Here is a 27,224-nt window from a genome sequence, read left to right on the forward strand (position 1 = left end):
ACTCCACCTGTGTCATCCAAATAGCAAAGGGTGTCCCCCGAATGGTCCCCATTCCCAAACCTGGCCAATTAAATGGTAGGATTCACCTAATAATCATGTAATTAGAGGAAAATGCTGCCACTTGACTACATTTCACTGTATTGCATATACATATATTATGCATGCATGGAAAGGATGACTAATGAATATGCCGGGCGAGATGCATTTGCATTTGTATAGCAACAGCTACATAATATGCAAAACTGCTCGAGTTAACAGCGAGTGAGTATCATAATCTGCTGTGTAGATAAGTAAATCTGAGCAGATACATATGAACGGCAGGTAATGCAGAGATATCAGGCTGGAAGAGCACCATATCCGTCATCCGTAGCAATTTACGGTAAAATTAATGATACGGATTTCAGAGAATTTTGACCCGGGTGTTAACTACGCGTGCTATAATTAACCTGAGAAGGACACGATGCCTTGACCCCACCCCCTCAAATATATCGCCTTTTGCTTTGTTCAGGGTACCAAAGATTTCGTAGTTACAATGTTTTTGTTTTGTTTTTTTGCATGAAATCGGAATTTGTATACATTATTTTTACAGTTACATAAGCTAAGTCTGGGAAGATTTTGTTTATTCCATCGTAAAAAATGGTGCTTTCATTATCGATACGGGAGACATCATTTGTGTACAATTATCATACAATTTTTTGAAAAATGAATATATGTACCTATGTAAAGTTAAGAAAATATAATGCATACAAATATTGATACATGGACTGCAAACCTTGACCCCCAAATGTAATTAGTATTAGTAATTATTATTTAATGTAAGCTCAATTCTATTTTTTGTAAACTTTTTCCCCTTAGACGATGAATCATCAAATATTTAGCATTACTTTCACCAACTTTCACCACCCTTCTTATTTTTGAATTTTTAAATAGATAGTATAAAAAATATTTACAAACGATATTTTTCTGTTAGTAGTAAACTTATTGCTGTGCATACGGTCACTGTACGAAAAATATTCTTCTAATTTATCTTTGAAACCAATTTGTGTAAATAATTTAATTTTCTTTTTCATTTTGGCATTTTAGTTGCTCAAGTTGAAAGTTGTACAACTTTTGTAAAACTATATTTTCGCTTTACTAAATTTTTAGTTTCTCCAAAAATTAATCTATGATGTATGTATTTAAGTAAATTAGTTATTAATTAAAATTGAGGAAAAAGGAACACGTGACAACCCTCTTTTTTCGAATGTTCTTCAGAATTATGTTCATAACTTGACGAATACATGAATCACTCCAAAAGTGAAAGAAATTTACAACGCAGATAGCTTGGACGCTGACCCATGTTCAGAATTACATATATTTCAGTGAATCCTAACTACTCGAGATTGCCTCTTAATGCAAAATGTTCTCGATAAGTACGACTACTCATCCAAAAACGGTGCCAAAACGATGAGTCAATTGCCATTTTATAACATTGCAGGTAAAGAAGAAATCAAACAATTCCTTTTTCGGAGGTCTGTGTCATCCGCAATAAAATCAACGGGATTGTGGAAGTAGGATGTTCCTGAATTCAGAGCTATGAAATTGACCAGATTTACAGTCCACGTTAAAATTATAAGGCAACGAGAATTGATGACTAATATGGGATATGTGGAGTATAATACTATAACAATTAAGTGGAACTTGGTTAAAAAATCTGATGCAGATTATTTCTCGATAAGGTCGACCGGTAACATTTATTGGATGCAAAGAATGATTCAGTAGCAAAGTGCTTATCGTTGTGATGGTTAGGTAAGTCAAATATTGATAACAATTGAGTTTTGAATACAAATTTGATATTTTTAAAATTGTCATTTAACTAGCGACAAAACTGAGTTTAGGTCAATTCAGACTGTACTAAAATAATTTACGATTCAGTTGAAAATGACTATTATTGGCAACAAAAATCAAACAGGGTTATAAAATTCACGCGCTTTAATCGCATTACAAATCCTAGGTTTTTGATTATGAATGAATGGCAAGCTTCTTTCAAATGAAATGCATGCATGAAAACTGGCTTCGAGGATCCGCAAACTAGAAGTCTTCATGAATGAATTTTCAAAATCTACATAAATCCAGAAAATTTACAAGGAGCCATAGAATAGTAAAATTGATCATGCAGTAATATTTTCAATTGTTGTTTCTATTGTGTAAAGAAGGTGGGGAGAAGAAATATATTTACTTGTTCGTAATTTTGAATGTTGATTTGAGCATAAGATTTACATGAATGGGTCAAATTGGTTATTTTATTTAAGCCGACGTGTCACGAATAAGCCTAGGCACTTGAAATGTTTTATTTTACATATTGCATAAACATTATGCACTAATTAATGTGATAAATTGCTAAATTACATTGCAATAAACTGATTACAGAGTTTAAAAAAACTGAGAATGTTTCACGTCATTTTTTAGCCCGAACAAGGGCTTATGTAATTGTCATGTCCGTCCGTCTGTCCGTCCGTCTGTCTTTCGATAACTCTCGAACGAGTTGACCGATTTGGACCAAATTTGGTACAAACATGTATCTGGACAATGCAACGACCGAGTTCGAAGATGGGTTAGATCAGAAAAGTTTTGGACCGGTGGGGGTCATCGGAGTGGGTGGGGTATTATGCACCAAAATTTCAAAATTGTCGTAGAAAGCTGAAATTTGGCATAGAGGTTGCTAGTGGCTTCTTCCGAAAGAATATGAAGTGAAATTGGGAAATTTGTCAACCAGAGGCACCCGAGGGGGTGACCCATACCGATTTTTCAAAAAAGACGAACAAAAACTCACCAGTGGGGCACTAATGGGTACCCATACCGATTTCTAAAAGTTTATATATTCAGCTAAAATTTAGTGAGAAGTCAAAAAATAACTTAGGATTCGAATTTTGGAGGGTTAAGCTTCGAAATTTTTATAGAAACAGCTTCCACTGTTGGTGGTGTTTGGTACCAACTAATACTACCAACTGACGTTAGTTAATGCAAAAATTAGTGAAAAATAGTATAACATTCTGACAAACAAGGGTTTACTAATCAATCCTGGTTCGGGCTGAGCAAAGCTGTACTGATAGGTTATTATTTTTTTTTTGTATTTTAGATCAACATTCTTAAATACATTTTACATTACATTTTTCAATAATTACAAAATTCGGCGTACAAAGTTTGCAATATTCATCATGCTTTTAAATTTTGCAGTAGTGATCCTTTTTTAATGAATATGTTCACAATTTCCTCGCGATCCGCAGATCGTACACTGGTCGGGCATGCAGCTAATGGTACATGATTCCCTATTCGACCACACCCCTTGATTATCGGTGGCAACCTTCGTCTGGGGGGAGGTCGCTCCTCTGACGATGACCCCCCTGTTTACTAGTGTTAGTTGGCATTGTGCTGATAATATACTGAAATTATAAATATCGGAATATAAAATCAGAGGGAGGTGAAAACGAAAAAATAATTAAAGAAAAAAATTGTAAATAATAAAAGAAATATTTTTTAAATTGACAAAGGCCGACTTACCAAAATTATGGAAAATATGGAAAATTGAATATAGATTTTGAAAATGTTGTACTAAATTAAACCCTTATTCACTCAAAAAGTGGTGACCAGATAGGTGAGAGTGGCAAAAATTTTCTCCTTATATATGCAAATGCAGCGGAGATGACGTATCCGGTTCATGAATTTCATAACAATACATATGGACTGGACATTACCGTGTCATGAATGTATTTCATGTGTCTCAATAAAATGTACAAATATTGCTCCAGTTCATGAAGATTTGGTGACACAATTAAACATCGGATGGAACAGGTCAGCATCATCATAAAATGAGAGGTGCGTATAGGTTTGGTCAGCCTAATTGAGTTTGTGCACAGATAACACAATGCATAAAAGATAAGGTTATTTACCCACTCCATGATGCGAATGTAAGTACATAATCCTAAAACATTTTTAGAGAATTAGCTTCTAGTGTCATGGATTGTAAACCAGTTTGTATTTACATAACTGATATTTATTGACACGTGAATAAAGGACATCAAATAAAATCAAACATATCTATCTAGTCAGTGTTATGTTTGTTATATCAATCTCTGTGGTAGTGTTGTCATCAGCGGCGTAGCCAGGATTGGGTCCTGGGGGGGGCCCAGCCAAAAGAATATTTAGATTACCCTTTTTAGGCGAAAAATTTATACGCTCACTCACTAACACCGCTTTAACACAGGGTATAGTTACATAGTTACGTTAAGCTTAGCTTTAAGCGTCAAAAACCACTAATATAGAACGTCATATTTCATGCTATAACGCCCCAAAAATTTATTGTATCTATAGTAAATCGTGTGTATTTAGATCGTCTCTGCGGTTTTTAGACGATAAAAAAGTTGGACCACACATTAACGAGGGTCTGCAAACTTGGGTTACAGTTTGGTCGTATCAAGTGGCTTAAGCGCAAAACGTGACATCTGTAAATGTATCAACTGCTAGTGGCCAGTAAAAAATTCAACCTTGTGTTCCTTCAATAGCCTGTTGTGCATTCAAGGAAAAATTCTACGACAAAATCCGAGCAACATGAAGGGTTTAGTAACAAAATTTTGAAGATTACCCAAATATCAAACCAGTTTCTACTTGAAAAAAATTTTCCATTAGTCATCAACAAAGACCTTATGGCATGATCGGAATAATTAGTCCAAAGATTAATGACTAATATAAACCGTGTAAATTTATTCCGGTAACATTCATTTTTTGACCCCCGTTCGAGCTATAACTATTGACACCGTCAATGTCTTTCGTTTAATTTTTTACTGTGGGTGGATTGAAGATATGTGCTAATTAAAAGCACCATAGCTTTGAGATGCAGGTCTTAGAAGCGGTAAATTCTAATTAAAAATTAAAATCATCCAAAATTCGGAAGTTTGTAGCAATGCGTGAGTAATAATTTTCCTCAGGATGTCAAATGACCTGAATAATTCAAAATATAAATAGGTGAGTCGAGCAGCAGTTTTCAAAAGCACGGTTCGCAAAAAGCTTGACTCGAAAAAATCTTAACAAGCTCAGTTGAACCGAGCACGAACAAGCCCGGTTCAACTGGCTCACCTCTAATCCGAAATAGTCTCACCTACCAGAAAAAGACTGACCATTCTCAAATTTCACGAGATAACTTAAACTTCTTGTCCAAATTATGCAAGCGAGTATAACAACGTAAAACGGGTTAAATGAAGTAGCCCATTGCTGATGGTCGACAAACGAATCGTCGACACCTAATTGGTCGTCAAAAAACAGGTCGCTAAAACAACTAGTCGCCGATCTCAACTTGTCGATAGACGACTAGTCGCCGCAATATATCGGTTGACATGGCAAATTGGTTGCCAATCTCAATTGGTCGACAGTAAATTGGTCGACGCTAGTTAAAAGTTGTAACAAATACTAGCGAGGGAAGTTCTGTGTATAAACACTTGATTTTGGTACAAGTTATCCAGAAATTTAAAATATTACACTTTTTAAGCCAAACGAATTTGCTGTGCGACCAGACTTACTAGGCATAGGTCGTTATCCACGACGAGAGGTAATTAAAGGTGAGGAGAATGATTGGTCAAGTGATGAGGATGGCTTAGATGGCGCTGGAGAAGAATCAGGCGACAAAATCATGTGTTAAAAGCTTCCTGAGATTCAGGTTCGTCACCTCGTTTTGCGCCACGTGCAGATTTTGAAAAACAATCCATTTCTAAACCCCGAAAAAGCCGAAAATTCCGTTCGGCGATTTAGCTAAGCTGTAAAACCCCAAATCCAAACGCAGCATGGCCTATCTGTTAGAATCCAATTAAACAACTATCTAGAGACTAATTAAAACTGATTTGGGAAATATTGTAGCAAAAATGGCCTATGTAGATCTACGCATTTAGAAACCACAAACTTTTTTCCGCTTACTGCTGAAAAAATTCAGCAGTGCGCAGAAACGGGCGACGATGGTTTTGGTTTTGCTGTCATAAAAGATGAAGAACTCCCTTTTTAGTCATCCGACATTTACCGTTTGGTTTTTTTCGAATTTTTCATCGTGATACGACAACTTTTATACCGCTGAATTTACGATTTTTGGCGCATTTTGGAACGTTTAAAATAATTAGTCAAAGAAAACTACCCTAGAAAAGTGTCTGGAAGTTTTTTTGTCGAGCAAAAAGCGATTCAATCTTAAAGTTGAGGATAAGGGACGTCACATGCAGCAAGTTTCGCGTAGAAAAAGACGGGGTTGTAGGCTAGAAAACTTATCAAACCTTTCCACGAATAAATGAATCACCCTTCTGTAATACCTATTGTCTTCGCAGGGAAAAATGTTACTGGATTAAATTTACATCCTTTGCATTTGCATATGTCAAATAATAAGTTTGACGTCCAAGTTTACAATATTTTTGACTAAAAAAAGCTTCGAAGATTTAAATGAAAAATTAAACGGGCTCACACACGCTTGACATTCAAAGCCGGGATACAGATTTATCTTCGCATCCTTAGTATCGTAAAATACCATAGAAATCAAAAGCGAAGCATCAAGCTTCATAAAACCGGTAAGCTTATAATGGTGAGACCTGAACTGGCTTCCTCCGATTTTGACAGGACAAATTTTAAACAGTTCGTGTGCAGCAATAAGTGGGTCTATCTTTTTTGGGTTTTCTTGAATGTGCGTAGTTTCCCCTTTGCCTGAATTTTTAACAAAAATGAGGATTTTTCGAAACGCTGTAACTTTTCCAATTTTAACCCGATTACCAATGTTAAACACAAAAAATACTTTACTACTAACTTTTAAAATTTGAAATTTGCATACCACCTTGGAAATTTGAACAATACAGAGAATATCAAACTTTTTAACATTGTTTAACTTTTTAACTTATTTTAGCTTTTTAACAAGTTTTTGAAAGGAAAGTTTTCTTATAATGTTCATTAATTTCTGAAATCAGTTTACAATTGAAAAAGTTATTGAATTTTGAATGATTTTGATTTTGGTTAAAAATTCCGCTACAGGGGTAAATACTTGCATCTATGAAAATGCAAAACTGTATATATTTTCATTTTTGTGCGTCAACAATTTAAAATTCGTCCGATTCAAATCGTAGAAAACCATTTGGTGCTTACTTATAAACGTATTGTTATTAACGTGATTTTTTTAGTACAGTTTTACGACTCTTTTAGAATCTCTTAGCTGTCGTAATTTATTTTTCGATACAAAGATACTAAGGGTACGAAGTAATAACGAAAATGTGTAACATATAACTTTATGCGTAACTTACTTTTAATTTTTTAATTTTTTTTTTATTTTTTTGCAATTTTTTGCAAGTATTTTTTTTATTTTCTCGGGCTCTGGGGGGGGGGCTCAAGCCCCCCTAGCCCCCCCCTTGGCTACGCCGCTGGTTGTCATCATGATGCTTTTTCATGGTCACTAATAAATTTCATGGAATTGACTGCTTTAAAATTTGATAATTAACCTTGTAGAAATTAATTTTAAATATTTTTAAATTTATGCTCAAAACTAGAAAATAATTTGTCATGAAGCATGATTATGACAATCTGTACATTACATACATATGTAAAATTTCTTAATGAATTTCCTTGTGACTTTCACTTATGAAAATGAATTAATTTAATTTCTGCAACAAAGCCCATCGAAAATTAAGTTTGAAATTCAAAGTGAAAGCCAGTCATGCCATATTGATCTTAAAGATATTTAAAAAATATGTATTTTTATTATTATTACATTTCTTTCGTCTTCTTATAGCGTCACTTTTATAAGAATTTAGAGTGTAAAAAATTTAAATGTATGCATTTTGAAAATTAAAATTAAAGATCAAATTTTCAGTTCAAGAATAACAAATTGCTATGAAATTCTACATTTGCTCCTCGTACATTTATTTGCACGTACAGTGCGAGGTTTGGCCGCACCCTCGGCATGGGGGTGGTGGATAGCTGTCATCAGAACCTCGTTTCGGCCAGACGCCCAACCAGGCCGACATCTTGGCGATGACCCCACTGCTGCCAAAACCAGTGCTGATGAAAGCCATTGGTTACGATCGTCTCTTAAAAGGACTGGAAAAAAGTGAAAGAAAAATTATAAATAATTAAATTTTGAACTCGTTTTTTGGATGCACAGAAAGTTTGAAACTTTACCGTTCAAAAATATTGAATGTGGAGTAAGGGATATCAAAGTGTATGATGTGATGTGCTTGATTCGATTCTTGGAAGGACTGGAAAAAGTGAGAGAAAAATTATAAATAATTCAATTTTGAACTCGTTTTTTTAATACAAAGAAAGTTTAAAAGTTTACCTTTCAAAAATATTGAATGTACAGGAAGTGTATGATGTGATGTGCTTGATTCGAATGCGATCTTCGACGGATTTCCATCGCTTTTATAGTCATCTTTTCATGAACTACATACATAAATATGCATACACACATATTTAAGGTTAGGGACAATACTGATCGGTAGGAACAAAGTAATAGTAGGTATGAACACTAGGCCGTGTAGGTGTCTTTAAAACAACGGTATGGTACAGTTGCACTTCTGACTTCATACATACATGATGTTGAGCAGGATTCTAGTCCGGACAAAAAGTCCTGTTTTGATCGGAATCGAGCGTGCACGCGCTCATCCCTACTTTTGCACGGATTCATGTGAAATTTTCAACTTTGTCCTAGAGATGCGAAATTTGGCATGCACATGCACCAACAAATGCTGCATCATAATACAACATCAATTCCCGTTCCGTTCGCTATAAATATTTCAGGAACAATCAAAAACCAAGAAATGATAGGGATGACATTTGGTTTTTGATTTTTCCTGAAAAATTTATAGCGAACGGAACGGGAATTGATGTTGTATTATGATGCAGCATATGTTGGTGCATGTGCATGCCAAATTTCGCATCTCTAGGACAAAGTTCAAGATTTCATATGAATCCGTGCAAAAGTAGGGATGAGCGCGTGCACGCTCGATTCCCATCAAAACAGGACTTTTTGCCCGGACTAGAATCCTGCTCAACATCAGTAGTTGCGACTAAATGAGAGGTTCATGAGACATGGGGAAAGTTAAATGTCATGCAAAAATTTACGCAATAATAGCAGGAATAAATGGGCAACCCGGCAAAAAAACACAGCCACACAGTCCAGCTCGGCTATCCTCATCGAGGTGACTCACCGAACCTCATATTACAAGTTGTTTTAACCAGAAGTTGTTGTAAACCCATAATGCATAACTATAAACCAGAGTGTAAACCAGAGTGAACATTTTGTACGAGTGATGATACAGAATTACATGCTTATGCGATGATAAGTTGTGCCACAGAAAACCATGAACTATGTATGCAAAAAAAGGCTGACTTCGTTCATGAATGGTTCATGTAAAATTTTTACTGAGTTAACAAAATCATAATAACAATAAATAGCATTATGATTTTCAACCTTTGTAGTTTCCTTTCCATATATAAATAATTTTTCTTAGATACATAAATTATCTTGAAATTAAAAAAAATGTACAATTTTGTAAATCCATAAATTTCTCATCTTCTACATGTCTTGATAATGAATGGCAGATAACATTCGAAATATTGACAAAATAAAGCAAACTTTTTCTTCGATTTTTCCACTAAAAACTCCGTGTAATCCAATGATTATATAATTTTGTATTTACATTTTTACAAAATTCAAGATTTGTATTGAAGTTCGTATTGTCAACAATTTTTCAGTAACTTGTTGTGCCTGATGAAGTTTGATGTATGTATTCATACGAAAGTTCGTATACAATAAATAGTATTTCAATTTTTTAGTGGAATAATAACTGGAAAATTGAATAAATTAAAATTTGTCAAAAGTGAAAGCAGTACAATACAGATATTTATTTTATGCACGAAAATCGTATGACATCAAAGTCTAATACATTTTTTGCTTGCTTGATTTATTATGCATTCATTGAATTCAAATTAGGTAAGAGAGTGGTTGTATACAAATTTGCAAAGGTCGGTGTAATTTGAATTGTTCTTGACTTCCAGTTTCAGCTCATCTTTTTATAGCCAAACTTGCATCAAGTTGAACCAGTAATTAGTTCATGAGTCGGGCTTACATAATTCCAGCACAAGAATAATGAGAGGATGTGACAATGTGTCCAATTCCGAGTTCATGAGCACGCAGATTATATTTATAATTGTGAAAGCACAAGTACAATTAAACAAATGAGGTATGCAAATGTGGATTCACGAATATGTAGGAGTGATTAAATAGATTACATGCATGCAGCCCTGTTTCGTTGAATTTTGTGTTAACATTTTACACACAAGTTGATAAGGTGAATGATTATCATGATAACGTTGGACGACCTGTATACAATCCTTTACACGAGTTGATATGATTTTATTCAAATAAATTTTGCGCACGATGTTTCCGGAAATTTTACGTAAATAAATCAAGGTATGTACATATGTAAGTACAAAATTAGTCATCGAATTAAACAATTTTAGCTTTCTCTGATGTTTGTCTTTATATAAATCCACACTATATGCTAGTTTTGGTGTATCTACGGATAATAATAATTTAGTAGCAAAAAATGTACCCTCTGAAATATCCTGATGCTCTCTGCATGAAATGTGTTTTTAATACATTTTTTTATTTTCCACCAAATATGTAAGCAAATATGTAAGTGGACATTTAGCATGAAATATTTTCGATTGCAAATTGATGTTATGTTTTATTTTTTTTAATTATTAGTTTAAAAAAAATGTATTAAATTATTTTTTTCAAAAATCACAAATGAAGAATGAGCAACTGCATGCAATTTTTCGAAAGCCCTGTGTGAAGCTAAAGAGACAAAGGAAAAATGCGGGGTATTTAGAGCCGGTGCTTGCTGATCTGATAGCAAACAAACAACATCGTTGACGTGACGAATGACGTTGCAATTCCAATTAATTAATTCCGATTAAATTTTTGTACTAAAAACGTCAACCAAGCCAATAATAACTACACTATTCTGTGCAAATAATACAATTAACCGTATTTCGTGAGTTTTTGTTTATTATTTCTGTTCACTGACACTTGTCTGAAACTTTTAATAAAAATCTAGTCAATCGATTATCTCATTGCCATTGTAAGTCTTGAGCCTTACGATAAGTATCTTATTTACCCACCATCTAGAAATCAGTGAGTCAGTACTTATCAAGGGCACGATGAGTCGAGGAGGTCGTGGAGGTGGAGGGGCGAGAGGTGCGGCAAATTCCTCCTCCGGATCACTGCCGGGACGAAGGGTCACCGATCGATACAGCCTCATGGAGTTCAACGATGTAAGTACCTTGTATGCCTAATTGCTTGTAAAGTTAACGGTAGTACTTAATTCAGAAAATTGATAGCATTTGTTTGTTTATTAGTTGATCTCTTTCAACCCAACAACTCTAGGAAATGATGATCAGGAATACTACGAAAAGTGTAAGAATGACTTGCGATTGACACTTTTAGTGTCTAAGGGTGGCGTCCGTGTTCGAGACGTTCGAAGTATGTTTAACTAAAATGTGATCGTAATGAGTAAGAATGAATGTTTTATGTATGTTTGGAATAATATTTTATTATTAATTATTAGGCCAGTTCCGGAACGGAGCAGGGTATGACGTAGATTTCAAGCGACTTGGATTGAAAGATTGGGGGCATTTTCTACTGAGCTGTAGGAAAATTGTCGATTTCAAATTGGACTCGAAGGAGGAGAAGGAGACGTTATATGCATTTGTATTGTTATTTATTATTAGTTAATTTAGGGGATTTGTTAATGTTTCGATCTGCAATTTATATTTTGTAATCTGGACAGGTAAGTGCTTATGGACTTCGAGAAATACACAACTTGACACGTGACATGCAATCAGTAATCAACTGTACGCCAGATGACAAGGATTCTCCGAATCCGCTTAAACTTATCCTGATGGAGGTAATATAAAAATGTGTAGAGAGAAAGCAATTTGAAAATCGATGCTAATGCAAGGATTTTTTCCAGGCACGTGAAGCCTATATGAAAGGCTTTCTGGAACCGGCTGACGGAGGTACTGAATTAATTGTGCTGCTAATTAGACTTCAATGACTTGAATAATATTTTATACGCCCCATGATTTTCAGTTCCGCTCATGGATCCCAGAGTGCCAATTCAGAAAATGGGAGTCGCTGCGGCTGAGACCATGAAGAGAATCCAAAACCAAAAGCTCACGTTCGAAGAACAAATTGCGTTGGCAAATAAGCCGAAGAAATCGACCATGACATTGGAAACGACGGGCCCCCTTCCGGAAACTCTAAAAAGTGACGCGTCATCGGTCATGTCATGGCTGGACGAATTGAATGCTGAGCCAGCAGTTTCAATTCCGGTCTACAACCAAATTCGGGACTAATAGTTAGCAAAATTGCATTCCACTTAAAAAACAGCACTGAATTATTGTTATATCTTCGTTAAAAAATGTTAGGAACGAACGTAAATAGGACCTCCTCTACAAAGGTCCTTTGTAGCCAAATATTATTATTCGCTGGAAAGTTTCAGCTTTATGATTGCTTTGATCAATCTGAACAGTAATTATTTTTTGCTATGTCATTTACATAATTATAATCTGTTTATTAATTAAAAATTTGTACCCAAGTCACAATTATCTCAGTAAAAATTTAGTGAAATAAATTACTTAAAATTGTGCATTTTGTCTTACTAAATAAAATACTTTTTTCACACTTTTTTCACTTTTTTTAAACACGTTTTTCATTACACATTACCTTTAACAATTATACAAGTGTTTAGTAATCATCAAAACAATTTAAAATATCTATTTCATTTTCGTTTAAAAACCTAGCTATTAAACTTTCCAAATTTTGGCTTCCATTTTTCATCATTTGTCGTTTCATAGAACTTCTGAATTCAGTCTTGGATCCTTTCTCGACTCCTCTAGTACCAATTCGCCTTCTGTAAAAAGGTTATTTTGTTAAATGTCAGCATTGGGTATTAATTATCTGATAAGTTGTCAATGATTTACCCAGATGATGATGCCGCAGCTGGAAATAACTCCAATTTAACAGCTTTATTTTGATGGTTAGAAATAGACATGAATGTCTCGAGAAAATCGGGCTCGATAACAAATTCAGAGAAGAATGGGAAATATCGGAAGGAGCCGTTTCGTTTTATCGTTTCCAAAATATGGGTAAAAATTAGTTCCGCAGGGCCAGAAGGCCATTCAAGTTGTAGCAATATTAGCAAATGACCAATGCATCTATCATCCTTGGCAGCATCGATCGACTCCTGTGCAAAATATGTATAGTATTGCATAAAATTCATTTTAGCGCAAGGTTTGTGGTACAATAAATAATAAGAAAAGATGTTGACAATAGTTGACATACGTGAAAACAACGAATAAGAATATTGGCAGCATATCCTAAGACTTCTGCTCGATTATCAGAAAGGAAATGGACCCTCCTTTGAAAAATGAAGTTTCCTTTTATGTCAGTGTTGTAAACCTGTGGGTTGTAAAAACTAAAGTCTTCTCTGCTTCCGTTTCCAAAATCGCCATCTTTTTGAACAGCTTCAGCCACACTTTTAATACAGAACTCTGCAGCCGACTAAAAACCACAATATGTGTCATTACAAACTCGTAAAATCCACAATAATAAAATAAGAGTTGTAATTATATATCGTTTACCTTAAAATTGTTCAACGAACAATACATGGACGCGATTTTGAGTGAACTTTGCATATTCCCAACATTCTGTTGAAAATATTGCCCACAATAGGTTGAATAATCTGATTGGAACTCTTTAAAAACATCCCAGTTGTGAAGATTAAGAGATTTCATGGAGTACAATATCTCAAAAAATTCTTTCTCAATGTGTTCGCCTTTCAGGGTACTAAAATTCACAAATTTACGAATTTGTAAAATCTTGTAAAAGTAATTAGAATATTAATAAAACTAACCTGACCATCTCCCAAATTTTGATAGAAGTCAACAAGTGTTGAATGATTTGACTCTGATTTCCACTAACTGAGGGGGACACACTGGCCAAAATGGGCAGATTTGGGTCTATATTTATATTCATATGGGGTCGTGGTGAAAATACTTCGACCAGAACGAGCTTTGCTTTTCCTCCTGAAATTGGAATACCAAAAATATTAGCAAACGAATAAATGCATTTTTACAAGTCTGTTATATATGTATTACCAAACGTAGAACTATTTCTAAGTAATTCGTAATACTCCACAATACACCGGAGGAAAACGACAACGGTAATATACGCCAATTCCGTGGTGGAATAATGATTTCTATGTTGAAATCCAAGTTGTAGTGCTTGATATAAAGATTCCAAACTATTTGTTCCTGATGATGAATGAGAAACGCTTTGAAAAAATGGAGATATGCTCCACTGTAATGCTCCCCCAATTTGATCAGTGATTTGAAACAATTTTTCCCATCTGCTCATTAATACTTGAATAAGTCACAAAATTCCAAAATGTATGTATAAAATCATAGTAAATAAACAGACCTGTCATCCCCCAAGGTGTCACTGTGCTGTTGTGCAATCACATAATACTCGATACATTGATTCAAAAGTATTACGAAACGGGGAGACGGGGTCAAATTTGGACTCAATTGCAAAACAGCAGGCACCAATTCTACGACGAGCATTTTTCGAAATGTGGAAAATGCATCTGATTCATCCGATGAAGATAATAATGTGAACAGCATTTCCTACAAAAAAATTAACTTGATCAAAATATAAAATGTTGGAAATTCTGGATGAATGAATACCAACCCCATTCTTTTGATTTATCGTGTCAGGAAATAATTTCACAAGAAGAAGCATGGTCTGACACTTGTCAAACAAAATATGAGCAAATTCCGTGCATTGGATTAGAATTTCCATTTGAGTTTCTAAAAGTTAAATAAATACTTTCTAAATATTTATTCCTTTATGATGATTAATGCAAAATGATAACTTTTTAAATACCTTTGGACAATGATTGAAACACGCTATTTAGAAATTGCTGATCCAGTGTTTCTTTTCCTTTTGACAGCGTGGAAATTCTGACGGCATTCGTCATTTCGCTGATATCCTCTTTAATGTGGTTCCCAAACTTACGAAACCTGAATTTGACAAAATTTAATTGAAAACATGCTCATTCGTCTAAATTATTATACTTTTAGTCGTACAATTGATCGAAAGCGTATGCCGTGCCGTCCACATTTTTAAGTCGCTTCTCTAATTGGTAAGCTTCGTACTGGAATGAATAGCATGATAATCATTAAATTTAGCGACCCGTATTTAACAATCATCTAGGAAAATTAGTTACCTGTAGGAGAAAATTAGCTGTCGAAGTTAGCCGACTTCCGGTAAGAAGCCAAGCTTTCGCCTCGTAAGGATTTGTGACCTCGGCCTCCTTACATTTGTGAATGATGAAGTTGACCACTTCCTGTTCCCCAAGGGAAGTTCGTCGCAACATTTTGAATTAACTGACTAATTTTGGAAATTTCTAGTGCAGTGTGAAAGTGTGAAAGAAGAGTGCACATACAAAGTGCATTCCCGGTTTGACGGGGTAAAAAGTAGGATGCGTTTTTATCAAGGATTTATGCAAAAATATATGAAATTCGGAATTTCATACATTTTGCATAAATTCCCCGTGAAAAGTTATCAATTTAGTAAGTGATTTTATTGCATTTTGTGTATGATGCATGCATGAATGTTAACTAACGTTGTAACATGAAAATTATTAATGTAAAGTAGGGTAACTCCACGAGATATGGTAATGAAGGTGATTCGAAAAATCGAGTTTTTTGAAATCCTTCTAGCATGTGTTGGGGGACCATAAAAGATGGTCAAAAACCGTTGTCCGCGATTTTTGAAAATTTCGATGGGGGCGGTAGGAGGGGGAGTGGTTTTTGTTGAGATCCCACTTCTAGTCAGCGGTTATTGCACCTAGGGACTCCAAATTTTGCACACACATACCTTGGGAAAACCAAATCGCGGCTAAATTGCCCTAATTTTGAAATAAGGTCATGGTGACCGTGTGTAGGTCAAAAGGCGCGATACCTTAGATTCGTCTGAATATCGTCATGTGGGGTATCGTTTTAAAGCTAATGATGGTACGAATGCTTGGGAATCAATAGCGCACCCCCTCGACCTCAGCGGAAGGTCATAGCGCCGTTTTAAGGTCAATATAAACATTTTTTTATTTTAGTTTTATTTTTTTAGTATTTGTTGTTTGCGCACATACAAAACTGTTAGAATGAAGCATTGAGTCTACGATGTGTGCAATTAATGTATAATGCAGTGTTATGAATCATTGTCATTTTGTAGTTGTCGCGATTTAAGTTCGACATTAATTTTTTTGGCTCGCATGAATTGTTTTGTTTGAAATACTTGCATAGCTATACTCTACTTGTACGCATCATTCAAGCGTTTGTACTCAACAAATTCACGAAAAATTTATTTATTGTGCATAAAATTTCAAGTTTTTATTATATCTTGTTATATCTTGTATTTGTTCTTACACATATTAATCAAGAAAATTTCTCCACATACGTTTGACCGATAGGAAATCCATGGGCATAGTGATTAAACATAACATAAGACCTTCTCAATCAAATTTTAGTTGAGGTGAAGGAAACTGCCGAGGATATAAAAGATAGAAATGAAACAGTTGCAAATGAGGTCGTCGAAATATCAGTCAGCCTCGAGTTCAAAATTGCGGCCAAAGCTGTCAATTTTCCACGGAGTTCAAGCAAAACATTATGTAAGCACGCAAATTGAGAAAATTAGTAATTAATATATTTATGTAGTCAATACATATTTACACATTTCATTCAGGTGTATTGGGATAGCAATACTGCTTATCAGGAACAAAAATACAAAAACAAACAAATACAAGATATAATAAAAACTTGAAATTTTATGCACAATAAATAAATTTTTCGTGAATTTGTTGAGTACAAACGCTTGAATGATGCGTACAAGTAGAGTATAGCTATGCAAGTATTTCAAACAAAACAATTCATGCGAGCCAAAAAAATTAATGTCGAACTTAAATCGCGACAACTACAAAATGACAATGATTCATAACACTGCATTATACATTAATTGCACACATCGTAGACTCAATGCTTCATTCTAACAGTTTTGTATGTGCGCAAACAACAAATACTAAAAAAATAAAACTAAAATAAAAAAATGTTTATATTGACCTTAAAACGGCGCTATGACCTTCCGCTGAGGTCGAGGGGGTGCGCTATTGATTCCCAAGCATTCGTACCATCATTAGCTTTAAAACGATACCCCACATGACGATATTCAGACGAATCTAAGGTATCGCGCCTTTTGACCTACACACGGTCACCATGACCTTATTTCAAAATTAGGGCAATTTAGCCGCGATTTGGTTTTCCCAAGGTATGTGTGTGCAAAATTTGGAGTCCCTAGGTGCAATAACCGCTGACTAGAAGTGGGATCTCAACAAAAACCACTCCCCCTCCTACCGCCCCCATCGAAATTTTCAAAAATCGCGGACAACGGTTTTTGACCATCTTTTATGGTCCCCCAACACATGCTAGAAGGATTTCAAAAAACTCGATTTTTCGAATCACCTTCATTACCATATCTCGTGGAGTTACTCAGTAGGAAATTCGGTGACAGTTTGTCAGTGGCAAAAATGTAGCAAGGCAAAAGTTGGTTTGCAAACTCCTGCAAACTCGTAAGAGTGAAATTTCATGAATTGTAATTAATATACATATACACATGGAGTTGCAAATTTTAACTCAAAAATTGTGCATTCAGTGGAAGAAAGTATTTAATTGCAATATATCCTTTTTTATGGTACATACATAGATTTACAATACTGTCATGAAAAACACTTCCTTAATGAATATTAAATACGGTTTTATTAAATTAATTAAAATAACAAGTGTACGTATTCGCAATTTAGTTGACATTGTCAAAATTATACTTAATGAAGTAATTAAATGGACTGAAGATTTAAGCTGGTAAATAGCACGTCAAATTCTGTCAAATAAAAATTCTTCTTACAAATTGCATAAGATTCCTACAACATTCATATGTTATACAAAACCGGAAGATATATACTATTTAATAGCAATTAACTAACTGGGAAATAATATCTATATTTTTGGTAATGTTCCTCCTAATCCCCAGCGGACACATCGGTCACGGAGATGATAATGTTAACAAAAGTGATAACCGATAGCAGAACGGTGATGACGTTATTAAGAAAATTAGCCTTTTTCCTATTCTCCTCCGTTTTGAGATTCATCTTTCCAATAACAGCCATCATGACGCCCACAATTAGCTAAAACATGCAAAAAATTATTTGCTAATTAAATTTTTCAGAACACAGCCATGTATTAAAATTATCTACACATTTTCTACCTGTAACGCAATGGAAACGCAGATAATCGTGGTCAGCACGTAAAAAACCGCATCGCGTCGCTTTCTCCTGAATAAATCCTGTAGCTTCGAAATATTTGCGGCCAACAGGGCAAAATCCAGGAGCCCTTGACCAGCCGTCTTTTTGGTCGCGTATGAATTAAAACTTCCCAAAAAGCCAAGGACAGCGTCCTACCAAACGAACGAGAATATTCAAATTTATGTAAATAATTGGATTATTTTTTATGTATGACTTACTTTTAATACGCCATCATTTTCCTCTTCAACGTCCCCACTTGTCATCGTGACATCGTGAACTTTGTTCGATTCCATGAGTGAACTGGAGTATTTCTTGAGTATTTTAATGTGATTTATGTACGTATTAAAAGCCAACCGCTGTCAAACCAAAATCAAAAAGATCCGTTCTAAATGTGCCGTGTTTCTAATAAAATCACATTTTACAACTGTTTTCCACTCGTGTTATAATAAGATGAACAACATGCATATTGTGTAATGAATGAATCACAGACAGAACAGAATCAAAGTCGAACTAATCAGAGAAGCATTCGGGAAATGTTTATAAAAAACGCACCGTGTAAAAAATACAGCGCGTTGGTGTTAACCGTGGATCCTGTATATTTTGTGTTAACGTAAGTAGAAGAGTATATATTTGTGAAAAGTTTGTATGGTATAAGTAAGTATGCTACTGAAGTGGAGTACGGAAAACGACGAGGTTTTACCCATGAAAATTGCTTGTAAGTTTGTTTTGCAAAAGTTGGACCTGGGTGATTTTGACATTTGACGAAGCACAACAGAAATAGGAATGAGTAGTGGTCATTAATCATTAAAGTTGTATCAATTCAGTGCAACAAGCCAGGATGAGTCGATGGATGGATCGATTAAAACGCGTGCAACATTCTTTTGTCAGTCGATCGTCCGTAATAATATTTACCGTATTGTGCAGTTGTTAAATATTATCGACACTGATATCCGATTCATACATGAATCTAGTCCACGCAGATAATTTGCAGCACAGTTGCATGTCGTGTCTTCTAAAAAAATGAAAATATTGGTTTACTATGTGTATTTCATATGAATGAAGTGATTTGGTCAGTCAATGTCAGAATGTAATGATTTAATGATTTGATTTTTATCTCGAACGCTTGTTTGATCTGGTTATCGGGAAATTATCCTTCGTTGAGTCTTAAATTTTGTTGATAAGTGCACTTTTGGTGTTGTATTTATAATTATTGCATAAGGATCATTTGATTTTGATAGCAATGCATAACTTTCGTACCGGTTGTGAATATTGAGATGATATACCCGATTTTGTACCCAATCATTCAGGTACAGGTAAAATTTTTGTGGAAATGATAATAACTACGCAAATTATGATAAATATATTTTTATTTCTGTCATAAATTATTATCGTCCAATTCCACTCCCACCACCGAAGACAGAAACACAATCTCCAGCAAGCGCCGAGAAAACCATGCCACTTGGACAATTTCCGTTTAAAATATCGGTCAGACTGTTAACTATGGGTCGGCTGGTGGTGGTGGAAGTGGTAACAATTTGGGCAGAAGTCGTGGGACGTGTCGTCGTCGAGGTTGGGCGTGTCGTTGACGTCGATCGCGTCGTCGTTGTGGGGCGGCGTGTCGTAGTGCTTGGTAATTTTTGGTGAAGTTGTTCTTCACTGCTTTCTCCGCTGTTGCTTTCACTGCTATCGTGAGAGTTATGGGGTCTGGAAACGAGTGGACTTGCAGTGACAACTAAAATGCATGACAATGCCACGACACTGATAATTGGCAGATTCATGGTGTCAATATTTCTATATGTAAAAAAATAAAAATTTAGAGTTAGATTTATCACAAATTTTTCCACAATTTGTTTTAAAAAAATGTACCAGAAATAATAGCGCAAAATAAATGAAATCCAAATCCTGTCGTTTTGTGTCCTCCAAGTTCAATATCAAATCGGTAACTAAATTGTGATCGCAAGCGACACCGAGGATGATCTAATTTATTAGCAGAAATTTACATCGCTTTTCCTCTGACTTTTATAAATACGAGCAGTCCTAAGTAGGTGGTGGATAGTTGGATACCTCAATCTTTTTTTTCATACATTAAATAGGAAAGTTATTAAAATAATTGCCAGAGTTTGTATATTGACAAATATGAACACATGTGTCGAAGCCATTGTGTCCATTATTCGCAAATGTGCAATAAGTTGACTCAGGTTTTTTGGATGATTCCATGAAAAAATGTGGAACATATGACGCTCGTAGAACCGCAAGGATTTTGTAAAGAAATCTCTGAACATAATGGTCGATAAGTGACTGAGTTTACGTGAAGAATGAAAGAATTACGTCCTACTGATTTTGTTTGACGTAACATTTATTTATTCACATAATTGCAGTAGGTACTCCAATTTTTGTGTAATAATAGTGAATGCTCCACATGGGAAACGGAAGATTTTCATGACTAAATCTGATCTGAAAAGCTACATTCTTTTGTTAGGCAAGAATCAGAGACCAATTTTTAAATACTTTCTCTCTATTGTGTTTACATATGGGAGCAACAAATGGATGACTTTTACTTTACATACTAATAGTAACATTAGCACGGAGCACTAGCTTCTTTCTCTACAACTTCCACAGCATCCGGACACCTTGACCAATTCCGACATCGGAATAGATAAAGTAGAACAATCCCCCGAGAGTCATAGCGCTTAAACCGTAGACCAAGGCGATAGATATTTTGGGGATGGTTTCACCAAAAATTGAGGGTCGAACATAGTCGTGGACGATGGCTTCGATTCCCCTAGAAATTAAAATACCGATAAGTTGTGCTTATCAAGTTTTTTTATTAATTATTTTCATCAACTGTTTAAACATACCAATGAGAGTGAACCGTAAGTCCGAACGCGAGCAGGTAATCTAACGGAGCGCACGGCATGACTAACGCCAAGGGGATGATGGGGATCAAACTTGCTGACACGATACGTTCCGCTGACCACAACTTGACATGATCTCCGGTTGCTGACATGGCTCGACTTTTGATGATTGATTTGCTTATCGCGACAGAGGACGTAATGTTCCCCAAATTATTGTTCTTCTTATTTTGTTGCAAGGTATGTAAATACTTTGCCGTAAATACGTGACCTGACCCATTGGCGTATGAGGGCAATGTGGCGGTAGATGTTTGTCCTGAAATAGACAAATAAATTCATCATAAATCGAAATTGCAAGTTATTTCACTTAAACTAAGCACAATTAAATTAAATTATTACCTGGATTGGCAGCCAAAATCTTGGCCGCATTAAGCGCTCCTGTGCATCCCAACCTGTAGAGGTGGCCACTCCCCATAATTCCCAGCAAACTCATGATGACTCCCCTGAGAAAGGATCCTTGTTTCGGAAACTATAAAAGTTTCCGAACTTTTTTTTAAAGAAATGTGAAACAAATGACAAATCGGTATGAGATAAAACAGAATTAGAACTACGCCCGGATTTGAGCTTTCCACTCTTGTCCAGGGGACGATGGAATTGGTCTCATGTAATTCTTATGCAATACGCAAAGCATGGTTTTTAATTATTATGCAAATTTACGGTCATTATAATACTTTATTAAATTCAACAACAAATTTTAAGCACACGTATAAACGCTGGTAGAAGTCGGAGTAGTGCAGGTGCATGTTTGAGGTGTCGCTCTGTTTTGAAATGTAGGTCCATAAGGACATAGCGTGACTGGAAAAGTAAACGCGAATATGAAAAGTAAGCATAAAAAACACGCTAATTTTGCTTGGCAATTATTTACTGTATTACTTGGTACGGGTTCGCAAATGTAGCCACTAAAACCCCAACAGTGGCAATTTTGTGTGGTCTTCCCCGGAGGGGGGGACATAACAGCGAGTGTCTTTCCCAAAGTACAGCCCGGTAAGGCAACCCCTGTGTGGGAATTATCAGAATTTAGAGAGAAAATTATTATTTGGGACGTAAAACTTACAAGACTGATCCGCATCCAGGGGTGGTGTTACTGCTTCTATTTCGGGGAGATGTACGACCCCAAAAATGAGAAGAGTGACCATTGTAGGAATGAGAAATAACGGTATAGTGCAAAAATTTGGTGACCCCGGTCTCCATCGAAGGAAACATTTCCCGGTATAGCCCCAGACGTACTCCTTTGTACTACGCGACCACCATATCAATGCACCCGTCAAATCTCACTCATACTTTTCTTCCCCACACCATGATTTTGCAAATTATGGACATGATTCAATATGATATTATCAAAGGGTGGACAAGAAGGTGTATAAATTTCTGATGCAATTAAGTAGATGCGGGTTATTTTATAGAACGCAGAATGATTAATTATTCACATTTGTATTGATATCCGGCTTTTTTGAGGTGTTTGCATGCATTAATTGACCACCAACGCAAAAGTTTTGACAGTTTGTGTACTTGATGATCCTAAGAATTTCATTATTGACAATACGAAATGAGTTATATAAGTCGAATTCATGGTTAGAAATAATTATCATGAATTTTGTTCTAAAGGCGTTTTCCCATAATATTACATTAAATACTAGGAAATGAAACGCATTAGAAGAATGAAACGTGACAAAAAATAATTATTCTTGATCTAGAATTACGGAATAAGTATGTGCGTATGCCAATTTTATGTAAATCTATAAAGGTTGTGTTTAGTGTTGGAAATTGAAATAAAGCTGGAATTATATAACGAATAAATTGATAAGCATACTTCCATTTCTTCATACTTGGGAAATGTGAGAAAATATAATTTTCAAGGTGCACCCGTCTCAATTAGTCCACGTGATGACACATCAACACATCATTCATTCATTTGCCTCAAAAAAGATAAGATTGTTAATTGCCCAAAAATAATTCTAGTATTTGTCACCATTTCTTCCTAGACCACTCGCAAGTAAATTCCATCTTATGAATGAATGAGTCACGTCTCTAGTGTGTGTGGAAGAAATCGTGCAACTCTGATAAGACCAAGATAGCCAAAAGTCCTCATTAACAAATATGCAGCCAGACAAACGACGAATGGCTATTTTATATGTATGCATATTAAGACGATGGCTCATCACAAATTCAACTAATTGATGTTCTACACCCCTTTTGAAAGCGGTTGAAAGCGGCTTCTGAGCAAAACTAGTGAATAATTCAGTCTCAGTCTCACAATTGCAACATTCTCGATCTAGTCTCGTTATTGTTACCTCACATCCATCAGTTTCACATCCGACGGACCACGACATGCAGCACATAATGGAAAATATTGACATCTTGCCTGATTTGTTGAAGGCAATAAGATGAGAATTTAATGGGTTCACACCCCCACGTCATCGTCTATTTCGACTCGGAATCATTTCGAAATATTTACATGCGAGCCGGTCAACCTGGCTGAATAATAATACGCTTAATTAATGCTTGACTATTTACCATTTAAAGTTGCAGGACTTTCCCGTAGATTAGAAAAACCGTGACGTAGAATTTTCTACCATGAGCATGTCGTCTTCAAACACGTGGACACAAATGCGGTTTCATTGTTCAAGACATCATACAAGGTCCAGAACGGTTTAATTTTATCAAGGCCACTAAAATCATCAAGATATTCTGAAATGGAAATAAACCAGGATATGCCTATGTATGTTGTGAACTTTTAAAAATAGTAAATTACGCTCGATCCACTGGCATATTTTGCACTGCATATATTTCGCTACTCGAAATTACGCCACCTTCTTTGTTTGTTTCTTTTCATTTTCATGATGTATGCGGCAGACGGACGGTAAATAAGTAAATTAAATTTATGAAATGAAATGAGGATGCAATGGAAAAAGTAGAGTCTCATAAAATTGGCAAAGATGTGGACGACGACGGGTATGAATTTGTAATTACTTATTTGAAGCAGGAATGAATTAACAATCCAAAAGCAAGACTGGCGAGAGGAGGCATCATCATCATAAGTAAATAGTGTAATTAACATGACAGGAGAGAATAATAAGGTAATACAGAATAACCCGATTATGAAGAGAGCGTGATAATGAAGCAGATTCAATGCTTTTGCCGTGATTTCATTAGCGTTAAACGATTTGGTCATCATTTCAAGGATGGATAAGTATATGATGTCCACATCTTGGAACCAGGTAGCGTTGTTACGATCAAACATTGGGGGACGCAGCCATGCGGGTTCAGTTTTCATAGATTGGAAATAATTGGCCATTCAAAAAGGTGCACCTGAATTGTGAATTAGTGCAAAAACTGCATTTTTCATTAATTTTTGGAAAATTCTTGAAAAAGTAATCAACCATCTGAAATCTTTATAAATGTCAAAGATTCAAATTTCTCTGGATAAGTCATGATTCCAAGAGGGTGCGATTGCCACAGTTCTGAATTTACTTACGAATCCTTAATTGGTGCACAACAACAATCTCAATTATCACATAGTTTACTGTGAATTTTGACTTAATTGTTTTGATAACCCAAACCAAAGTTATCATAATGGCCTGTAGTGTTCAATATTTTAAGCAGTTAGTGGTAGGATCAGTGATCATATTGGTCGTCGTGTTACACTCCGCTATTCAGATTAATCTCTCTTTTTACGGGGATGGGAAGAACAATCCCTTATGTAAGTACTTATCACCTATCGCATGCAGAAATTGGTAAAATTTATTCCAAAATTCTTAAATCTCCAGCCTCTTATCCAGCCTCATCCCCTCCGCTTGAATATTCAGAGAGCAGAATTCGCCTAAAAAAGAGATCTCTTTCACAACCTGACGAAGAATCTCCTCCGCCGTCGAATCTCTTAACGGCCACACTCTTAAAGCCAGTAATGACCTCGACCCCTTTCCCCACGTTGACGACGGAGCGTTCCTACAAATCAGTCCTGCCCCCGCAAACGTCCTCCATCACGATCCCTTCGGCTTTCTCTTCAACTCTGAAAGAATCGGGAAAAACTTCAAAACACGTGACCGATTGGAGTGACGTTCCCGAACATTTATTCGTGAAGCGATATTACACTGGAAACTTTTCCCATGTGAACGAAGACTTGTGCGAGAGGAGGAAGAAGAATCTCACACTTTTGATATTAGTGACGTCAGCCATAGATAATTTCCAACATAGGAGCAATGTCAGGTTGACGTGGGGTCATTACGGTCAACGGGACGATGTCCAGTTTGCCTTTGTCGTAGGTACGAAAACGGTCTGGCTTGTATTTCGAGACCTGATTTAATAATTGCATTTTTTTAGGAGACGCATTACTTTCTCAGTTTAACGAAAGTATGCGACACGCCTTGGCAGAAGAGATTGATTTATATCAAGACTTCATAATCGGCAGCTTTGCCGACACTTATCGAAGACTTACCCTGAAAACTTTGCACATGTTGGACTGGGCCTCCACGTACTGTATGAAGGCTCGATACTTTTTAAAAACCGATGATGATATGTTTCTTAATATTCCAAAGATTTTGGATTTCATCGAGACAATCAAGGTGTGCAATTCACTATAAATTCCATCATGGCAAGATTGTCTAACCTTATTTATTTTTAAATTGTAGGATGACGATGAACAACAGCCTAAAATTTACGGCCACGTGTTCAGTGGTCACCTCCCCAAACGAAATGAGAGTCATAAACATCACTTGAAGTATGACATTTACCCGAGAGATATTCCATATCCTGATTTTACTTCCGGTCCTGCATACCTCATGAGCATGGGGATTGTGAGGCCGCTCTTTCACGAAGGTACATTAATTTTGTCTTAATTACTGCAAATTTCATGAAATATACATTTTTTTTATTCCATTCCAGCTCTAAAGTTGCCCTTCATCCCACTCGAAGACGTTCTCATTAACGGTTTCGCCGCCATGAACCTCAACATCCCGAGGGTGGACGTGCCAGGTTTTATCAACGAGATAAAAAATCCCGTCGAATTGTCGGCATGCGAATTGTACTCGTCCGTGATGGCCGGAATGACGGATGGGTCCGCGGTGCAGATGAGTTTCGTGTGGTACAATTACCTCATGGGGAGGACGATTTGTATATGGAGGAGGACAAAAGAAGACTAAAATTCCGTCTCATCTTCCTCATTTTCTACTATTTTTGATGTAAATCTGTTGTAATTTTGTATATATTTTACGATAAAAATCAAAATTTTACAATTTATTCTGAATTTTTTTTCCTACATAAATATAACCTTCATTTCTTAATTTCTTTCTTTCCATGCTAATTGGACATTAACTAACTAGATGTTTAATTAGTGTGTGGATGCATTACTACTTGTGTGAACTTGAACTGGACTGGATATCGGTTGAGTTTGGTATTATTTACTTCTTGGTAAATATCCATGCTAAAATCTTGCCGAACTTGAACGCTTAATGAGTTTTAGCCAACCAATCGTCGTATAAGCACATCAGATAGCAAGTCATAATTAAAACAATATGCATGCACTTTTGCTAAATTTAGGATTAGTCTTTTATGGAAATGAGATTACTTTAAAAAAAACATTAATTGTTAGGATAACCCTGGATTTGCAATAATCAAGTTCAAGGCTTTATACTCAAAATGTGCTAAACTAACTGTGCTTATACATAAAAGATGAAAGATTACACACAGACAAATTTTGCCAATACTAGTGCTAAAAATATTAGATTGCTAAAAGTTGCGCAAACTATTTACACAGTGAAAAGAATACTAATAACAAGTAAATTGCACTACAGATCAATGTCCAATTAATCACAATAATAAATCATTACGTTAAAAAAACTATTGGGCA

The 27,224-nt window shown here is 35.6% G+C and overlaps 6 protein-coding genes and 1 long non-coding RNA gene across 8 annotated transcripts; 2 read left to right on the forward strand and 5 right to left on the reverse strand.

Annotated features, from left to right (window-relative positions):
* Positions 1 to 7,728: 7,728 nt before the first annotated feature.
* On the reverse strand, positions 7,729 to 8,518 carry LOC110849009. Its single transcript, XR_004834766.1, has 3 exons — positions 8,327 to 8,518; positions 8,170 to 8,246; positions 7,729 to 8,088 (listed from the first exon to the last, which is right to left on the reverse strand). It is a non-coding gene; the product is annotated as an uncharacterized LOC110849009 (long non-coding RNA).
* Positions 8,519 to 10,885: 2,367 nt separating this feature from the next.
* Positions 10,886 to 12,704, forward strand: LOC110848886. Its single transcript, XM_022096228.2, has 7 exons — positions 10,886 to 11,048; positions 11,183 to 11,328; positions 11,413 to 11,536; positions 11,622 to 11,764; positions 11,844 to 11,960; positions 12,027 to 12,072; positions 12,146 to 12,704. The coding sequence occupies exons 2-7, from the start codon at positions 11,215 to 11,217 to the stop codon at positions 12,409 to 12,411; spliced, it is 810 nt and encodes a 269-aa protein (XP_021951920.1). The 5' UTR covers positions 10,886 to 11,048; positions 11,183 to 11,214; the 3' UTR covers positions 12,412 to 12,704.
* On the reverse strand, positions 12,609 to 15,579 carry LOC110848885 (integrator complex subunit 10). Its single transcript, XM_022096227.2, has 11 exons — positions 15,345 to 15,579; positions 15,205 to 15,272; positions 15,002 to 15,138; positions 14,807 to 14,925; positions 14,537 to 14,742; positions 14,215 to 14,465; positions 13,971 to 14,142; positions 13,699 to 13,903; positions 13,400 to 13,618; positions 13,039 to 13,301; positions 12,609 to 12,968 (listed from the first exon to the last, which is right to left on the reverse strand). Exons 1-11 carry the CDS (start codon positions 15,492 to 15,494, stop codon positions 12,803 to 12,805), a joined length of 1,956 nt encoding a protein of 651 aa, XP_021951919.1. The 5' UTR covers positions 15,495 to 15,579; the 3' UTR covers positions 12,609 to 12,802.
* Positions 15,580 to 17,809: 2,230 nt separating this feature from the next.
* Positions 17,810 to 19,263, reverse strand: LOC110848781 (ninjurin-2). The gene is made up of 3 exons (XM_022096100.2): positions 18,686 to 19,263; positions 18,431 to 18,619; positions 17,810 to 18,350 (listed from the first exon to the last, which is right to left on the reverse strand). The coding sequence occupies exons 1-3, from the start codon at positions 18,758 to 18,760 to the stop codon at positions 18,186 to 18,188; spliced, it is 429 nt and encodes a 142-aa protein (XP_021951792.1). The 5' UTR covers positions 18,761 to 19,263; the 3' UTR covers positions 17,810 to 18,185.
* A 1,542-nt stretch (positions 19,264 to 20,805) lies between these two features.
* Positions 20,806 to 21,945, reverse strand: LOC110848436 (succinate dehydrogenase [ubiquinone] cytochrome b small subunit, mitochondrial). The gene is made up of 3 exons (XM_022095658.2): positions 21,719 to 21,945; positions 21,326 to 21,635; positions 20,806 to 21,249 (listed from the first exon to the last, which is right to left on the reverse strand). The coding sequence occupies exons 1-3, from the start codon at positions 21,810 to 21,812 to the stop codon at positions 21,072 to 21,074; spliced, it is 582 nt and encodes a 193-aa protein (XP_021951350.1). The 5' UTR covers positions 21,813 to 21,945; the 3' UTR covers positions 20,806 to 21,071.
* Positions 21,946 to 22,035: 90 nt separating this feature from the next.
* LOC110848437 lies at positions 22,036 to 22,691 on the reverse strand. The gene is made up of 3 exons (XM_022095659.2): positions 22,434 to 22,691; positions 22,253 to 22,375; positions 22,036 to 22,174 (listed from the first exon to the last, which is right to left on the reverse strand). The coding sequence occupies exons 1-3, from the start codon at positions 22,513 to 22,515 to the stop codon at positions 22,074 to 22,076; spliced, it is 306 nt and encodes a 101-aa protein (XP_021951351.1). The 5' UTR covers positions 22,516 to 22,691; the 3' UTR covers positions 22,036 to 22,073.
* A 1,910-nt stretch (positions 22,692 to 24,601) lies between these two features.
* Positions 24,602 to 26,658, forward strand: LOC110849010 (lactosylceramide 1,3-N-acetyl-beta-D-glucosaminyltransferase). Of its 2 annotated transcripts, none has more exons than XM_035851590.1 (5): positions 24,602 to 25,079; positions 25,147 to 25,641; positions 25,700 to 25,941; positions 26,008 to 26,194; positions 26,261 to 26,658. In XM_035851590.1, the coding sequence occupies exons 1-5, from the start codon at positions 24,953 to 24,955 to the stop codon at positions 26,515 to 26,517; spliced, it is 1,308 nt and encodes a 435-aa protein (XP_035707483.1). In that variant the 5' UTR covers positions 24,602 to 24,952; the 3' UTR covers positions 26,518 to 26,658. The 2 variants fall into 2 exon arrangements, with proteins under 2 accessions (XP_035707483.1, XP_035707484.1); XM_035851591.1 differs by having other exon boundaries at positions 25,159 to 25,641.
* The last annotated feature ends 566 nt before the right edge of the window (positions 26,659 to 27,224 follow it).

Source organism: Folsomia candida, unplaced genomic scaffold (genome assembly GCF_002217175.1).
Source record: "Folsomia candida strain VU population unplaced genomic scaffold, ASM221717v1 Fcan01_Sc004, whole genome shotgun sequence".
Lineage (NCBI taxonomy): Eukaryota > Metazoa > Arthropoda > Collembola > Entomobryomorpha > Isotomidae > Folsomia > Folsomia candida.